General features: G+C 54.6%; 1 protein-coding gene across 2 annotated transcripts in view; it reads left to right on the forward strand.

Annotated features, from left to right (window-relative positions):
• The first annotated feature begins 549 nt into the window (after positions 1-549).
• PRKAG2 (protein kinase AMP-activated non-catalytic subunit gamma 2) overlaps positions 550-18,787 on the forward strand; it is a 277,365-nt gene continuing 259,127 nt past the window's right edge. For both annotated transcript variants that reach the window (XM_082661762.1, XM_082661763.1), the window contains exon 1: positions 550-1,009. In XM_082661762.1, the coding sequence (XP_082517888.1) occupies positions 896-1,009 (114 nt within the window). In that variant the 5' untranslated portion in view covers positions 550-895. The remainder of the gene's footprint in view (positions 1,010-18,787) is intronic.

The following is an 18,787-nucleotide window of genomic DNA, read 5'->3' on the forward strand; positions in this document are numbered from 1 at the left end:
GAGCGAGTCCCGCGCCGCCGCGGCCGCAGGGGGCGGCGGGGGTCGGCGGGCGGAGCGGGAGGGCGCGCCGCACGCCGCGCACTTCCTGTTCGAGGCACGCCGCCGTCCACCGCCCCGCGAGCCTGCGTCGGTGCCAGGCCCGGCCCTTCGTTGACCCCTCGGGCCCCCGGGCCGCGGCGAGGCGGCGGCACGGAACGGGCGGCTGCCCTCCGCTCCCCGCGGGGCTCCCGCACGCCCTCCGGCCGGCAGGGCGGCCGCCAGAACTCGTGCTCGCAGTCGAGCTTCAGCCCAGTTGCGAAGAGTGTTAGCGCTTGCACCTCCTCTTCCCCTCCTCCCTCCCTCCCTCTCGCCCAGAAAGGAGGACGGACCTAGTTCCAGGCTGCGGGCTGGTTTATTCTCCGGTGGAGGGTCATATAAACATACAAACTGTCTGGCTCTCGCCAGATTTTCCACTTAGGCATAGGCATAGGAGGGCTGCTTCCCAAATTGCCGTGTTTAATTGCACCTGCCTTTCTGATTACCTCTGGGAATCTGTGGGAGGAGCCGAGAGGGTGGAAAATGTTGCTTCGCTTTGCAAAAGGAAGAAAACTTTGTCACCCAGCGGGAGACCTCTGCCACGCGTAGCCCGGCGAGAGACCAGAACCAGGACAGCCTTTGGCTTTGATTTCGCATCCGAAGAGCCCGTAGGAGGAAGAGGACACGTGAACTCGGCGCTCCCGCCGACCGCCACCCCAGCTCCACCTTCCCTCCCCGCGGAAGTCCCCACGCGGTGTCTTCAGGGTGCAAGGACAGTAAACAGCGCGTGCGGCTCGCGGCCGACGGCTGGGGCCGGACTGGGAAGGAGAGGACCGAATTCCAGGAACGAGTCACCCGGAATTAACTTCTGGTTAAAGTTATGGGAAGCGCGGCCATGGACACCAAGAAGAAGAAGGATGTTTCCAGCCCCGGCGGGAGCAGCGGCAAGAAGAACAGCAGCCAGAAGCGGCGTTCGCTGCGAGTGCACATTCCGGTGAGTCCCACCCCGCCGTCCCCGGCCCCCCACCCTCGCGTCGCTCCGACCCGGCGCGGAAGCGGTTAACGCAGGACGCCCCGCGCGCGCCGTGCGTGCCCCTCCTGTCACTTCGGGCGGCTTGGGGAAGGGTGGAGGCGCAGGGCCGAGCTGGGCCGCTGTGCCCGGGCTCCATCTCTCTTCCCACCCGCGTGCGAACGGGGCGCGGCGACCGTCTGCGACGGGGGCGGGAGCTGCGGGGCGGGCTGTGCGCAGCACGGGATCCCGCCGGGTGCGGGCGCTGGGGCGGGGGCGGAGGGGCGGTGCATAGCGTTGTTTTGTTGAAAAAGGACAGTGTGGACTGCGCTCCGGAGAGGTGGAGCCGCGCGCCGCAGCCCGAGACTGAGGGGAGGGGCAGTGGGTGGGGACAGCGGGGGAGGGGGGCGTTGGCTGTGTAGCTGCGCCCTCAAATGGACACTCCCTGCTCCCCAGTTTCCCTCGGGTGACTCTGGGCCGGGGGCTGGAGACTCCTCTGCAGCCGGCCCCTTTGCCTGACCGTGGGAGCACCTTTCAGGTCCTTGGGGGCTCGGGACTGCCTAAGGCGTGCAGGGCCCTCGCGAACTTCAGCCCTGGCCACGCCGGCAGCCGGCCCGGACTTTGGCGACATCGATCGGTCTGCTGCTTGACTTTGTCCAGCTGGAGGGAGCGGCGGGCGGGGTCGTGCGCCCACCCTGCGCTTTGCCTGCCCAGGTAGCCCGTGGCCCCCAAAGCCTTCCCTAGCCTCCCCGTGGGGGGACGTGCGGCGCAGCCCTTACCTGCACCGGAAGGAAACCCCCAACTGGGTCACACCCCCCAACCTTCACCAACCAAGTAAATGTACACACACACACACACACACACACACACACACACGAGGGCTCCATGGAAAATGCAATTTTGATCACGGATGAGGCTCTTGGGCACAGGTTGGGGGTGCGCGGTGAGTCCCACCCTCCAGGGCTGTCTCCGATGACACTTGTTAAAGATACCTCCTTAAAGCTAATCCTTCCTGACAGCAGCATGGGGCCTGGGGGAGGGCAGCTGGTCACGCACTTTCTGCTGCGAACCTCCTTAGGCACTTCACTCCTGTGTTCGTTGACCGCAGTTCCTCCTTCCCAGGCCTGTGTGCACACATTGGCCAGGAAGGGTAGGGAGCCCCGGGAGCCCCAGACACCTGATGGGTACTTTAGGGAGCAGCCCCAAGTGGCGAAGGGTGGCCAGCCCTCCCTGGCAGGGGAAAGCTCAGGGAGCAGGTGACTGGACCCCTGCCTGCTGTGTGACCACCAGGGGGATGACCCAAATATGCAGGAATAAGCATTCCTTTGAGTAAACATTCTATATGAAAATGAGATATTCCTGTTTACATTGCTAATGTGAGACATTTTAAGCCATGTTTGTAAATGAAAAGTTAGACACGGGCTTCCCTGGTGGCGCAGTGGTTGAGAGTCCGCCTGCCGATGCAGGGGACGCGGGTTTGTGCCCCGGTCCGGGAAGATCCCACGTGCCGCGGAGCGGCTGGGCCCGTGAGCCATGGCCGCTGAGCCTGCGCGTCCGGAGCCTGTGCTCCGCAACGGGAGAGGCCACAACAGTGAGAGGCCCGCGTACCGCAAAAAAAAAAAAAAAAAAGTTAGACACAGGTACACCTGACCTCCCTCGGCAGTCGTCGCTTGGCTGAGCCATTTAACCCCTCAGCTTCTCCCATTTGTCAAACAGATAATAATTCTGCTTTGCGTACCTTTCAGGGATGTTGAAATAAAATAACCCCTGAGAAAGCTCTTACTAATACTAAGTGTTATATGAATGCATGGCTATTACATCTACATCGGAGCACCTAATTTAAAAGAGAGAGAAAAGAAAATGACATTGCCCAGTGCCCAGGCCATATCGTATTTACGTTTGGTGAGGGTCTCAAAGAGGAGTATGTGTGGGGTGCTCTCCAGAGGTGGTGTAGGACAGAATCCAGAACCCGGAAAGGGAGCGCGCGGCCAGGCTGTGAAAGCGGAAAAGCCACGGTATAGTGAGAATACTCCGACCCGCCTTCCTGCTGCTGGTGATGTCTTTGGCTGATTTAGACAACGTTCTTGGCGTGATGCAGCCCTTACAGAAGGTTCTGTTCACTCAATTATTCCACGACACGTGTGCTGTGCTGCTTGATGGGGAGATCCAGGGGGGAATGAGACGGGCTCTGTCTCCACTCTCACAGGGCTTGCGTTTGCTGGGGGGGGGTGGGGACCGAGGGGGTCTCCTCACTAACCAACTAGTAATTACCTGTTGATCCTTGTGCTGGGCTGGGTGAGAGTTACACTCTAGCTGGGAAAATACAGCATTCAGACAGATGTTAGCAGATGACCCAAGGGCACAAGGTGACCAGTGCAGGCAGTACCTGCTTTCAGAGGGGAGAGAAGGGAGAGGCGGCAGTACATAGACATGTTCAGAGAGGCATTAGACCCGGAGGTGGTAGGCAGGACAGAGACATGGCAGGGGTTACCCCTGCCAGGGAACCAGCTTGAGCACCCCCATGGAGTCGGGGAGTTGGAGGACTGCTTCCAACTCCAGGGAAGAGCCCCTTTTCATGGAAGAAAGCGTTCGAGAATCAGAGTAATCAGAAATACATCAAGGTCAGATCAAGGAGAGCCTTGAGGTTGGATCGCATGATTTAGCAAATAAAAATACTAAATGCGGGCTTCGCTGGTGGCGCAGTGGTTGAGAGTCCGCCTGCCGATGCAGGGGACACGGGTTCGTGCCCCGGTCCGGGAAGATCCCACGTGCCGTGGAGCGGCTGGGCCCGTGAGCCACGGCCGCTAAGCCTGCGCGTCCGGAGCCTGTGCTCCGCAGCGGGAGAGGCCACAACAGTGAGAGGCCCACGAACCGGAAACAAAACAAAACTAAACTAAATGAGCAGTTAAATTAGAATTTTAAACAATGAACAACTTCTTAGTATATGAATGTGCCAGGCACCATTTGGGATAAACTTATGCTAAAAAATACCCATCGTTATGTGAAATCCCAGTTTACCTGGCGTCCTGTATCTTCTCTGGCTGCCCTCCCTGGAAGGTAGGCCCGGGGATGAGGATGTCCCCTGAAGCCACTGAGAAGCTGCCGTAGACGCTGTTGGTGCCCTGCCCCGTGTGCCCGTAGCCCACCCAGCGTTCTCCACAGCCTTGCTGGACAGCTCCGCTCCACACCACAGTTCCTCACTGTGTCTTTCTTGCTCCTGAAGGAACCCTCCTGAATAGGGGCAGTTTGTTCAGCCTGAGTACGGGCTGGGATGGAAATGCTGGGATTGGGATGATGCCCTAAGGGGCAACCCTCAGGCAGGGAGGGGTGCAGGTGGGACTGTTCCCCAGCCTCCCTGTCCCTGGGGTTGATGGTTCTGACATGGGCTCTGTAGGATGTCTCAGAGGGTCGCAGCAGGGCCCAGCCCCCGTTGCCCACAGTGGTGGTCCGATCGTCAATAATGCACCCTTTCTGGTTGTTCTGACTTCCCTGCCTCACTTGCCCTGCTCCCTGGGATAAATGACTGAATCTAAGTTGTTGTCTCACTGTTTTGGGCCGGGGGGGGGGGGTGATTTAAACTAAAAAGCAATTAAAGGTGACGAAAACAATGCTTTGTGAGAACTCGCTAGCCTGGTGGCAGCATGCGCCAGGACATTCGGGATTCTAGAGAGTGACTCCTGGAGGACACTGGCCTGGCGGTCCCGTGGGTGGGCTCATTCGGTGGCGTCCAGTGCCACTCACAGTGGTGAGGCCTCCTGGGACCTCCAATGTCCAAGCAGCTTGTCTTTTTACTGAATTGGATTGTGTCCTTTTTGGACACGATTGGACTCTGTCTCCACCCCCATATCTGGTACATGAACAGAACCATGACCAAGGATGTTGGGGGAAGTCGTTGCAAACCTTCATCCTAGGCTCTGATTATCTTTAACCATCTTCACTCTGCCTTCCTACCAATAGCGCCTGCTGTGCCATGAGACACCAGAAAAGAGGAATCAATTTTAGGGGATACACTAGGGACTTGGGTGACAGCGGGTAGTGGAGACCCAGAGTTACTAACTAAGGTAACTTATTCGTTGAATTCTGTCGTAGGGAGAATGGCCCTTGGGCCTAATGGAGGGTGTAACCTTGCTTGATTTTAATCTCAGCTTGGATCACCTTTATGGGAAACCATCTCGGATCTTGTCAGGGGAAAGAGAAGGAGAGGAGGGGAGGGGAGGGGAGGGGAGAGGAGGGAGGGGAGGGGAGAGGAGGGAGGGGAGGGGAGGGGAGGAAAAGGAAGAGGAAAGGCTGAGTGCAGGTTCCTTTGGGGTTGCACTGGGCCTTTAAAAGTAGTGAGATGGGCGTAGTGTTCAGAGTCCTGGTGAGTTGGCACCTCGCCTGGGTTCTCTTTCCTCAGCCTTCATCTGTACGGTAAAGTGGGAATAATAATCAAGGTGGTGGGAATGCTTTTAGAAAACACCTCATTAGAAGTCTAGCTGTGTGTGGCGATCTGCTAGCACTTTGCCAGAGAAGCCATTGCTGGGAGTAAGCATGTTCTTTCCTCCTTTTTGTCCGAGAAAACTTATTTTCGCTATTAATGCTGAAATTCATGTATCTTAGACATATTTTAGTTGATGACTGTTGGCTGGGTCGTTGACTGTATTGTTGGTCTCTTCACAAGCCAGTGACAGAGCAGGAGACCAAGGGGGCAGGGAGGGCTTTGGAGAGAAGGACCCGCACAGGAGCCCGTGGGGACAGAGGCAGCTGGAGGGGGTCAGACTCGATCCGAGGTCGTGGCCCGATATTTACTGCTGGCAGAACGCACAAGTCCCCAGGCCTCTTGGGAGAGGTGCTCCAGAAATCCTTCACCGTCCCTGGAGACAACCTAAAAATAGAGCTAGGGGCAGCTGGCCGGTCCCAGAAGGTTGTGGAGACACAGCTTGGCTTGGGCCTGCCACTAGGGATGCCTTTGCTTGTGGTGTCTCCGGAGGGAGGCCTCACGCTGCTGGAGGCCCAGCGCCCTTCACCTTGGCGATGGGCCGGTGACCAGTAGCCTCCATCCAATCAGATCTGCTCTGCTAGGGCAGTGCATGGCGGGAGGGGCCATCGCCCGGATGTGGGTGGGGATGAGAGCTGCCTTTCTGCCCCCAGGGACTGGAGGACCCAGTGACAGCAGTGCTCACTGCCCAATACACCATCGAAACACCCTGGAGTGAAGCCTCGGTGAAGAGAAAGGGGATGCCGGGCGGCACAGTGGGGGTGTCAGTTTTGACCTTGGCCTTGACCTTGGTCAGTTTGTACCCCTTGAGCAAGATTTGTTGGGTTAGGGTAGTGTTTTTTTTTTTTTTTCCTTTTGTGTATGGCTTTTTTTTTTTTTTTTACATCTTTATTGGAGTATAATTGCTTTACAATGGTGTGTTAGTTTCTGATTTATAACAGTGAATCAGTTGTACATATACATATGTTCCCATATCTCTTCCCTCTCGCGTCTCCCTCCCTCCCACCCTCCCTATCCCACCCCTCCAGGCGGTCACAGTACGGTAGATAGCTAGTGGGAAGCAGCCGCATGGCACAGGGCAGTGTTTTTTAAAGTGCAGTTCGTGGACCAGCTTAAGCAGAACCACCCGGTGTTTGTTTAAAATGTAAAATCCTAGGTCTCGGCCCAGAGCTGCTGAATCAGAGTCTCTGGGGAGTGGGATCTGTGGTTCTTTGTTTCTGGTAAGTTCTCCAGGTGACTCCTGTGCCTACAGGGGTTTAAAAAACAATTGATTTCCAACTGCCTCAGCGTAACACTGATCCGTTCTTCTGCCCCGGTGAGTTACTCCATCAATCTGTCCATCCACCCATCTAAGTATCCGTGTGTCTGTCCATCTATCCATCTGTCTCTCATCTGCACTTTTTCAGCTGTCATTGAGAAGAGAGATCCTTGGCTGCTGTTAAACAAAGGTGGAATATTTCTGGCTCCCAAATAAAGGTGAATGTCCAGATAGGCCCCCAGCCTGAGTAACCCAGTATGAAGCAGCCTGTGAGGCCTCACTGCAGTGTTTCTGGACTTAGCCCTTCCGTGGTTTGGTGCATCTTGGGTGCCCTGAGCACAGGTTCTTAGTTGCTGCGCAGCATATAGCATCTTCCCAGACCAGGGCTCGAACCCATCTCCCCTGCACTGGCAGGCGGATTCCCAACCACTGCGCCACCAGGAAAGCCCTCTTGTGCTAAATTCTTAAAAGAAGTGATTGTGTGAATCCTTCTACGAAAAAACAAAGATTTTATATATGTACGTATCTTCAAGAGTTTTGCGAAGGTGCGGAAGTGTTTTTCCTATAGCTCTTTCTAATGATATTGACCCTCGATAAATGTTAACTCGAAAATAGGAAGCTATAACTTAGTAAAAGGTGTCTAAGTTGATGTGGCATTTGAATATCTACAGGAGAAATCTGCAAAAGGGCCCAGAGTATGATACTGGGACCTTCAGGAGTCAAGGTACTCAGTGATAGAGCCCCTGGAACTCTCCTGTGGCTCCGGGGTTCATAAATGAGGCCTGGATGCCTCTCTGCAGCTCGCAGAGCATGGCTGACAGTGCGTGGGCTTCCTGCAGCGTGGGCATTGCACACTGGCTGAATGCCAGTTAAACACAGTCCAGTGCTGGGCAGGCAGAGAACAGATTTAGGGGTCCCCTTCCTTGAAGACTCTACCTGCAGACCATGCACAGACCAACGTGGACCAGCTCACGTAGTGATCTAAGCAGAGCACATTCAAAACACGTGGATTTGCAGAATCACGTCCAGTGACTTTGGGCGTACATGCAGGCTGGATTCCGTCTCATCCTCTTGTCCCCACTTTACAGATGGCCCAGCTGAGAACAAGTACGTTCCCCGTTTCATGGTTGGGTGACACTTTATTCAAGTCTAGCCTCTGCTGCCCTGTGCCCACTCTCCCCCAGGACCTGTCTGTGGAGGGTCCAAGATCCTTGTGTAAACCAGGCTCTGAACACTGCATAGTGGCCTAATGATAAATGCGACCATTTACATTCGGGATCATTATTGCACCAAAAGGACGTCGCTAGCTGAGGTTCCGGAAGCAGAAGCAGCAGCCCAGTACAGTGTGTGTTCAATGTTATATCTTTCCACACATCATAAACTCTGGTTCTCAGTGCTTCACAAGTATCTTTCCCTGCCTGTTTTCTTTGAACTGCCCTTCCGAAATAAAACCCAGCAAAACTATTCTGTTGCTGATCTGCACTCAGGGGTTTCCCTTTAGACCAAAGTATGACTCAGGAAAGGACTTGGAAGCACTTCTTACTTGCCAAGGGCTTTTCACCTGCTCACACTTCCTTCACTTAACTTCGACATCAGTTGTGTCCTCTGAAACCATCCAGACAAATAAATGTGCTCTTACATGATGCTGTTTCTTGTCTAATTTCTTCTACTTTTCCTGTCTTGGTATATTCAGCTCACTGCCAGCGCTGTCTATTTCTGGGCACTATTTCACTTTTATGGGGCTGCTCAGGTCACCGAACAGGCCACAGACCCTTGGAAGAGCTGGGTTAGAATCCAGCCCTCTTCTCCCCCAGTCTCCTCCACCCACCCCGCTCTGGCCCAGAACAGTGATTATGAGTACATGTGAATGCCTGTGACTCCCAGTTCTTTCCAGACAGTAACCAGCCTGTCTTGATATCCCAGGACAGCGAACCGAATGTCAGAATGTGGTCAGTGTCTTTAAAATTTGGGACAAAGGCCGGTGAAGTGCTGCGCAGCCGAGTTGAAACAGTCCTTAATTTGCTTGGTCAATTGACCGTGACCTTGCTGTCAGATGGGCAGAGCCACATGGGAGTGAAGCTATACCCCCAAGGGTTAACCACAGGGAATTCTTAGAGAGACCCCACTGCAGGGTGTGTGCAGCTGAACCAGAGGAAATGGTTGAGGGTTAATCAGCCGGGCTTCCCCTCCAGCGGAGGAAGGTTTCTCACGTGTGACTGGTTTAGCCCTGCATCGGAATGGTTAACCCAAATCTCATCTCTTTGTTCTTCTGCCTACGTTGAAAATAATTTGATCCCCATCCTTTCCTTCCTGTTGACAGGAAGCCCTTCTCTGCCAACTCATGGCTTGTCACAGACCAATCAGATATCATCCAGGCTCTGGGGCTCATGCCAGGGCCTCTGTGTTTTGATATACTCTGACCTGGCAGCAAAGTTGCTGATGAATGTACAACAAAGACCAATTTGCTCTTGGTCACCCCAGGAGTCCAGCCTTTTTTCCATGCGGCTGAGGCCGGGTCCTAGCTGTGGGAGCCGTGCAGCCCTGCCAGCCTCCTGCGGGGGCCCGGCGGGGACTCGGTGCAGAGCCAGGCGCAGGTGGCACTGGGGTGACCTCCGCTGGTGCTGGGGTTGCAGGAGTAAGGACACGACAGGGCCGGAATTTTAGGAAGTGGGGCCCCAACTATTCAGTTTGTAAAGAAGTGGAGAGCTAGGTTGCTGGGACCGTGTTTACAGTTGGCCACCTTTAGAGCTGGGACTGGGAAACCTGTCAGCTCATTTATGTCTGTTTCCCAGGTCCTGTGCTAGGTGTTGAGGATACAAAGGTGAATAGGGTCATGGGCTGAACTGTGTCCCCCAAAGCTATGGTGAAGTCCTAACCTTTGGTACCTGTGAACGTGACCTTATTTGGAAACAGGGTCTTTGCAGATGTCATCAGGTTACCATGAGGTTAGGCTGGGTCCCTAAACCAGTATGACTGACGTCCTTATAAAAAGTGGGAAATTTGGATACAGAGACACAGAAGGAAGATCACGTGAAGACAGAGGAGAGACTGGAGTGATGTTGTCGTAAGCCAGGGAACCCTGGGGCTACTAGAGACTGGAAGAAGCAAGGGAGGACCCTCCCCTGGAGGTTTCCAAGGGAGTGTGGCCCTGCCAGCACCTTGATTTCAGGCTCTGGCCTCCAGAACTGTGAGAGAATTTCTGCAGTTTTAAGTACACATGGCTTGTTTGTGGTACTGTGTTACAGGGGCCCCAGGGACCTCATACGACAGGCTCCCTGCCTGCACAGCACAGCTGCGGACTGTGATTATTCCGATGCGGTTCCCCGGCCGCATTCTTGTCCACAGGATATTGTGTAATGAGCACCCTAGCAGTTCAGACGCTGCTCGACGGGTAGTTTTGTTCATGGTGGCTATGACCGATCCGTACTACTGATGATCAGATACTCTCTGGGACGCCATGTTGTCATCAGATTTAGCTAATACTGATGGAGCACTTGCTCCAGGTGCCAGGCGTGTGCTTAGGTAAGCTGTCTCCGTTTATCTCCAAAACGACCCTGTGAGATACTATTATTGTCACTATCGGTGTTATTATCCTTATCACAGAGAAAGAACTTCAGGCCGTCCACAGCTCACAACTATTCTATTCCAACGTGCAAAGAAAGTTCTGGTGTTTAGTTGGGTTTTCGATGTCCCTGCTCTGCCCTGCCCCAGCCCCAGGGTTTGGATGCCCATGAATGGTCCAGGCAGCCTGGGGTGGGAGGCAAGACTGCTGGGCAGGACAGACACCACCCCGGTGATGGGCACACAGGAGAACGAAATACCTGGGCTGGCAAGTTGCCTTCCAGGGGTTTGCCCTTGGGCTTAACCAGGTCTTTATTTGCTTCCTTTTGCATGAAGGACATTGCAGGCTGTTATTTGCCCTCATCTCAAAGACAAATAATCTGCCTTTTATACTCATAGGTCTTATTCTCTAGCTCTTTCTCAGTTTTTGTTTTTTAAATAACTGAGCATTAGAGTGAACACCAAACCAGGAATCAAGAAATCTTGCGCTGAGTCCTCTGTCCCACGACTGCGGGGCTTCTTCTTACTGAGTTACCAGACATTCGCCAAAAGCCCTTTCTTTGTGTGCCAAGTGCCAGGCAAGGCTGAGAGTAAAACTGCCACCGGGAGGGGCACGGCCCCCACCTTCACAAGGCTCAGAGTCTCCAGGGGAGCCGTGGCACAAGTCACCACATCGGTTCATTTTTGCTACCAAACACCCCCAAAACAGTGACTTAAAACAGCAAACATTTGGGACTTCCCTGGCGGTCCAGTGGTTAAGACTTCGCCTTCCAATGCAGGGGGTGCAGGTTCGATCCGTGGTCAGGGTGCTAAGATCTCACATGCCTCGCGGCCAAAAAACCAAAGCATGAAACAGAAGCAATATTGTAACAAATTCAACAAAGACTCTAAAAATGGTCCACATCAAAAAAAAAATCTTAAAAAAAACCCATTTATCTTTCTCAAATACATATACTGTATAATAATTAATAATATTAATATAATAATCAGTGTATTAATCTTGTTACTATATAATTATATTATAATTATGTGATATTGTTATATATAATTATATATAACATAATACACACAGATATATTATATATAATTATATGTAATATATTACATGTTATATATTACATTATGTATTACAATTATAACATTAATTATAATCGTTAAATATTACTTTCTAGTAGATACTATATTAAGACCTTAAACAGGTTGACGTATAATTAATATTATGTTTAATAACATATTATCATTAATCACGTAGTTGCTAGATAGTAATTTTCTATGTCATATCTGTAAGCGAGAGGATTGCAGTCTAAGGTCTCCACCGGCTCAGGCACCATGATTGTACGGACACTGCTTCGTCCCAAGGTCGGGTGGGCGTCGAGGGGCTGTGAGCGAGGGGGGGAGCCCAGGTCCTCCCGAGGCTGGCATGTGGTAGGCCCCCCACCCTTTCATCACTGAGGGTGGATGCGCATCAGGGGAGCCGCTGTGCCCTTGGGGAGAGGCCAGTGCCAGGGGAACGGAGAGGTAACTTTTCACCACTCTTCTTTGCTCGTTAAGTGTATTCTGAGATTTCTGAAATGACCTGAGGACACAGGTAATAGAATATTCTCGGCTCCAAGACACAGGGAAATGCTGGGCCACAGTACCAAACTGGGTTTAGGGAGTCTTCCCGCCAGGTGCAGAAGTGGCCTGGAGCCTGCGTGGTAGCCTCCGGGAGCAGAGATGAGGCCGCCTCCAGAGTCACGTGACTGGCCAGTGGCAAAGCAGGCAGGAAAACTCGGGTTTTCTCCTCGGGGGAATGTTGGGAAGACAGGAGACCCTTTCTGGTAGGCGGGCATTCGTGGCGCAGGTGAGGAGGGCTTCTGGGGAGCCCAGTCTGCCTGGCCCGCGTGGTGCTCTGCAGAGCTCTGCACCTCGGCTTAGATCAGAAAATGATTTCAAAGCAGCTCCGTTTTGCACTGGCTCAAAATCAAAGCTGTGGGCAGCGGTGAGCCATCGTGGAGTCCTTTCAGCGCGGACCCAGACTCCAGGCTTGCACTGGCTTCCGCACTCCATCCACACCCGCCTTCTCTAGACGTGGTGACGACAGTTTTCAGGGAAGGTTCAGAGCACAGCTCCATAGGCTTGGCGTGCGGGCACTGCGTTTATGACCATAATAAAATATGACTTAAAGTCGAATGGACATATTTGGTTATATTCCTCATTTAATGATGATCTGCCTCTGAAACGATCTTTGTTACCTTCACCTAAAAATTATTCTTAGCCAATGATTCTGTGCCTCTAGCTTTGGTCCTTCAGTGGTGGGGGAAGGAAAGAAAGCCAGCGGGGCAGAAGGAGAAGCTGGATGGTGGAGGGGTCACAACTGGCCTCAGCTGACCCCCTGGAACTGGGGTGGCCCTTCAGAGTTGTGCCAGATGGGGTGAGTGGGGGCCGGACCCTTGTCTCCTTAGTTAGAACATGTGCTCCTTTGAGGATGGTGTGCCTCTATATCTTCCTGTCCCAACCCCAGGGAAACCATCTCCCATGTGAGCAGCCCTCACGTTGATGCCAATAATGATGGAGAGAAAGTGCAGAAGACAAACAACACCGCGGGGAAGGAAAACAATCTTTGAGAATCCAGGTGCTTAGTTAACTCTACGAACTAATTCCAAAAAAGCTGGGTGAATCAGCTGTTTACAAATCTTACAGGAGTCAAAGACGGAAAGAGAAAAGTTTCAGATAAACCATGTTTTGTTGGTTCGATGAAAGGGTCATTTTCAGGAACGCTACTGTGTTAGTTGTTTTTTCCCCTCCATCTCCTACCTGGGAAAGTTATTTGGGCTTTTTGCTCAGGCTAACTGACTAGTTAGAACATCATAAATCTGGCAGGAGGTATTCTAGATGACACAGGAATCCTTTGACTAGAAACGGGACTAGCGCCTGGACTGAAAGATGCCAAGCAGGCAGGGAGGGAGCGGGTGGCGGGTGGGTCCAAGGCCAGGCACCAGCCCCTCGGCCTCACGACCTTCGAACCATAGGAGGTGGGAGCATCCACCCACTGCGGCGACAGTCTGGACCTAGCTGTCATTTGTGCTAGGTTCTGGAGAACAGAATCGTTTGTGGGAGCAGGGAGAACATGAGGGTTTTCACCTGCTCTGTAAAAGGGGGTGGTGGTGGAGGGCGGTGAGTTTGGGTGTCAGACTTCAAGTTTGCAATTCTCATGCCGTCATTGCTTCTGTGTCCACTTGGGCAGTTTACTGGTGCTTCCCGAGCCTCAGTTTCCTCACCTGTAAGATGTGGACCAGAGTCCCCACTTTGCCCACTGGGCTTGGGGGAGAATGAGATGAGATCCCTGGGTGAAAGCAAGAGGGTGGTACCCTAGGAGTGCTGGTTTCCTCTCCACTACAAAGGGGCCCGTGGGGAAGCCCGTCCTGAGAATATAGCTGTGGCTCCCATACCACTCCAGGGTTTCTGGGATGGTCCCACAGTAGCAGAATTTCATTCCTTTCAGTGCAAGTGATTCTTTAATTGTAAATTCAGTGTAAATTCCTCTTTATCCCTTGTGGCGCTTTGGCTGAATACGTTTAGAGATTTGTTCCTCAGGTGTCCTTACTCACAGTGAAACAGTCCAGAGGGCTAAAGCCTTGACCCCAGAGTGAAAGCCAGTGTGAGCCCCAGGGCTTGAGAGGTAGAGCCTTTAACCGACTGTGGTTGGAAGTGGCCTTTGCCAGGAACTTGAAGGCCAAGTCTTGGGAGGGGGCGCTGCTGAGAGTTGAGTGGTGGGTGTGCACATGGAAACCGGCAAGCTCCACCTGGGAGCGGAACACCCCTGGGGACTCCCGCAATCTCTCCCACCTCCCCCGCCATGTGCCTCGGGCCTGCAGGGCCCCAGGGAAGTCGCTGGCTCTGGGGGGGTCGTGTGCTCCCCTGCGTTGGAATGTGACAGCGCAGGAGATGGTGCTGAGCAGGTAGCCTTCTGGGGTTAATGCGTGTCTGTCCTCACCCCCTTGGGCAGCTGCCACTTAGGCTCTCCTGGGGACTTTGCACCTCAACTCCAGAGAGTGAGTGTTGGGGCTTTTGTGGGGCTGGGGTCTGGTCTGGGCTCCCTTTGTGCCTCTGTGTCCTCAGCTCGTTCCAGTATGAGGTGGGACCTACGCCACCTTCCACAGTCAAGGCCTTGGGCGCCGTGGGCCACTCTTGGGTAGAGTCTGTGCTTCTGTTTCTCACCCCCTACAGCGCAGGGATGGACTGGAACGCTGCAGCTAGGGCGGAAGGGGGGAGAGCCAGCGACAGAGCCAGGGAAGGGGGATGGGACGGAGGAGGGTGCGCAGGCAGGGAGTGGAAGTGGAGGAATAAAGTGCGTTTCTGCAAGGGCCAGTGATCTCTGTCCCAAAGAACGAAGGGGAAACACTTTCCGGCCTGTGTTTTTGCCCTCCCAGCTCCGCAGGCACCACCCCCCCACCCGCCCAAAGCTGCTGACAGTGCTGGCTTGTACCCCCTGCCTGCCTCTCTGGCCTGGGGGCGCCTCTCAGGCTGCTAATTAATAGTTCTTATTTAGGGAGGGATGAGAGCCTTTGATGGGGGAGATGGAGCCTCATTAGGGGTTGGAAGGGCCCTCCCGGGTCTAGCATCCCATGATTTTGTGATGCCTGCTGACACTGCAGGTGCCCACCCACTGCCTGCCCCTCCCAGCCATCGGTCCCGGCAGGCAGGGCTGGGGGCCACCATAGAAAGAGTCTTGGACTGCATGGCAGAGGGACGTAATCCCAGTCCCACGTGCCCCAGCTTCATTGACTCGGGCAAAGCTCAGAGCCCCGTCTGCTACCACGAGATGACTGCTGTCTAAGTGGGCGCGTCGTTCAACACGCTGCGCCCTGGACTGGTGAGGGAGGGGGCCGCACCCCCTGGTGCACTACGTTAGGCCACCGCCCTTACCTGGAACAGAAGAGGGTCAGATGGCGTTGGTTTGAAAGGCCTAGAGGATTTCATACAGACCCCAAGGAAACAGGAGGATTCCTTCCCCAGATGGCATCTTTCTCCCACGACCCGGAGAAGGAATCTGCCTTCTGCAGGAGGCTGGCAGGTCTCACAGGCCCACGCAGCCAGCCTGCCCAGCGTGGTCGCCGAACAAGTGGGGACACAGGTTAGGGGAGGTGAGTCCACTCCGCGGGTTAGCAGCTGAGCAGGCGCAGGAGAGACGCACAGAGTGTCACAAGCCCTCAGCTTCTGACGGAGCCAGGACAGCCCTGGGCCGGCGGCCCTTCTGGACACGAAGCTTGGGTGCCCGGGGCAACCTGCTCCCCCGTCCCGCAGACCTCGCCCTGCCAGTGCTGCCAGCAGCTTCCCTTGGTGCGTGGGTGAAAATCCTGGAGAAGGGCCTGGCTCCGCCTTCAAGGTCAAGATCAAGATTGACTACTGCTGCCTTGTTTTCTTTTGTTTAGAGAACTATAGGTTTCCAAGGGGAGCGAGCAGGCTCACACCTCCTCCGCACACAGCTCTTCCCGCTGAGAGGCTGGGAGCCCGGGATGGTGTCCGTCTTGGTCTCGCTGGGGGCAGCGTCTTGCGTCCTCCATCCCCCCACCAGTGCAGCTCAGGACCAGCTTTGTTGCTGGATCCCAAGTGAGTGTTCACTGGTACCAGTGGGATCAACCTCCCCGGTGGTGCAGCAACACTGCCCCTCACCCGGTGTCCTCGCCCTGCTGGAAGCCTCAGGGGCCTGCTTCTCCTGAATCCTGTCCTGTGACCGACGTGAGAGACACTGGCCGGCGTCCAGCCCCTCCTCAGAGGATGCTGGTTCTCCGAGCTTTCTGTGGTCTGAGAGCAGCTGAAAACTCCCCTGGGCTGGCGGGGGCCGGGACGGGCTGGACCTGTCGTTTGTGCCCTGGTCTTGCATTAAGTGGGGCTCCTCTTCTACTCCCTGGACTCCTCAGGTGGAATTTCTGTTCCGTTACCTTTCCTTAAAGCAGCCAGCGTGTCCCACTCAGCAGGCACTCCCTAAACACTACCGAGGTGGCTTCTACTGAGGTGACTTCGGTTTTGCAGGTCAGACCAAAGCTTCTCATCTTTAGAAAACTCTCGAGTCACAGGAATGGCCAAAGTGAGTTACGACATCACCTTGTCTCGCAGCAGCAATGGCGTCGGGCGTTGTCATGGTCCAGGACCACCGAGGAGGCAGGACTTCTGTGCCCCTAAATCTCCCCTCCATTCCACACTCCCAGGGAAGGAGAGGGGAGAAGGGGAGGGGAAGGGGTTCTTTAGAATCTCCAAGTTGGGAGGGACGTGGGTATTTAAATGTCCACCAAGGACCACCTAGTCCAATCCCGAGAAGGTATCGTTAAAATACTTGGACTCTGAAACGGCCGGAGGCTCCCAGACACACATACACGCAAATGTCAGATAATCTCCTTACTTCCTGAAGCTACAAGAGGTGTCACCTTCAGCCGCCTTCTCACCAGGTGTCCTGTGCTGGGCTGCTGGAAGAGCAGACTTGGGTGGGGATGGTGACGTGTACTGGAGGTGGTGGTCACACGCAAGGGAGCTTTGGGGTTGACTCCTGGGAGGAGGGGAGGAAGCGGGGGGTGGGGAGGGGCTGAGTGGCGGTGCCCTCCCAGCCAGGGCCCCGGTCCACACTCCCAGGTTGTGCTGGGTTGGTCAGTCACGCATCTCACGAGTGCGGCCCGGCCTTGGGCGGGGTGGCAGCCTTTGGCCGAGGCAAACCTTGAAAGGGGGGCAGCGGGCGCCGTCTTTCTGTAGCACCGCCGGCAGCCGGGAGCAAGCGCTCATCCCTGAAGAGGACCCTCCATGGAACGGGGCCACCTGCTACCCTTTGTCTCCTCCATCCCTTCCTGCCCAGCGATGAGAAACATAGGTCCGAGTTGTGCTGGAAGAGGTAGTCGTGTCCACCTCCACTGCTCCACCGAGGTGGCACCTGGTCTTTGCGATTCTCAAGGTCAGCCTTGAAGGGGAAGAAAGAGGAACGGTGACTAATAAAAAGAGCTGATATTCACCGAGCCGGCACGCCCAAGCACGTGTGTGCGGTGGCTTACCTGAGCCCCACCTGTGAGGTGATGCCCATTCTCCAGGTGGGAAAACCTTTGCAGCAGAGGCCAGGCTCCCAAGCCCGAGCCACCTGGCACCTGAGTGCCTGTGCAGAACCACCGTGCCCCGCAGCCAGATGGTGCGGGCAGGCAAAGTGGCCCCTGAGGACACGCACGGAAGGCGCGGGATATTTCCCTCCAGCTGTTGTTCCAGGCTGATCGCAGACCATAAGTCTGCGGTCTTGCATCTGCAGCTCCACCTTGGGCACAGCGGCCCCATGACGGACGGACCCGCAGCTCTGTGAACCTCGCTGGTCTGCAGGGAGCCAGCAGCAAGCAAAGACGGGTCCTGAACGTCACCAGCCAAAGGAAGTGGCTTCTCCCTCCTCTGAGTCCTCACGTTGATTTGCATGTGACACCGTGCTTCCCTGGTCCTCCTGGCTCTGGCCAGGCCCCCACTTAGCCACCTGCACAGCCTCTGCTTTCAACCACCCTTCATCTGCAGCAGACGTTCTTTCACAGCAATGATCAGACCTTGGCTAATGGAAACTTGGTGGGTCTTAGGGTTTTTTCCTCATGTTGCTTTCCAAAAATTCTGCTGGTTAGTGTCTTTGGATCCCTAAGAGACCACCTTTCATGGAAAACTGAAGGAAGTAGACTGATGCCCAAGACGCTTGGCTGCAAACAAACAGCTTCTCGTCGTCCGTTTTCCTTTTTTTTGGTCTCCTCCTTTGCATCTCTTTTTTTGCTTCTTGTTTCCTCCTGTTTCCCTGCCCTCTATTTCTTCTCATCCTTTGTTTTGTTTCTTCAGAACTAGATTTCACCAGGCTTGAAAAACCTGCTCTCTGACCCAGTTCCCTTGCCTGTGGTCACTGCCCCGGCCAAGAGGCACCAGCCGAGTCCCTGTGGGGACACTGCCCCTGGTGCTTCGAGGTTCGTCTGCTTCTTCTCAGACTGTGAGGTCACCTTTGAGTGGAATCGTGACATGTACGCTCACCAGACAGTACGTTAGGTATGCCCAGCACCACAGCAGCCTCTGTCACGTGTTCTATCATTTAACTCTTCATCATCTCCGCCTGGCTCATGTTATTGCCCCCATTTTTACAGTTGGGGAACCTGAGGCTCAGATACACTGAGCAATTTGCCCAAAGGATGCAGTTGGTGAGAGCAAGGCCAGCGTTTGAAGCAAGCGTGGTTGTCTCCCAAATTTATGCTCTTTCCCCTGCAAGATTTCTTCTCACTCCCCCTCCGAGTCCTAATGGGGTCGGGGTCTGGAAGGCAGAAATGCCTAGTAAGCAGCTGGCGGCTCTAGGAGGCCCGCCGCTCGCTGGCAGACGGACGTTCCTGTGCCCCGTGTGTGCTCCGAGGACCCGGCCTTGTAAAGATTGTTCCGACGAGCTGGGCTTTGGGACCTGGGTTTCCCACCGTGTCCTTGGCATCCCCGAACCTAAGTTGCT

Source organism: Grampus griseus (genome assembly GCF_964374135.1).
Source record: "Grampus griseus genome assembly, chromosome: 9".
Classification (NCBI taxonomy): Eukaryota; Metazoa; Chordata; class Mammalia; order Artiodactyla; family Delphinidae; genus Grampus; species Grampus griseus.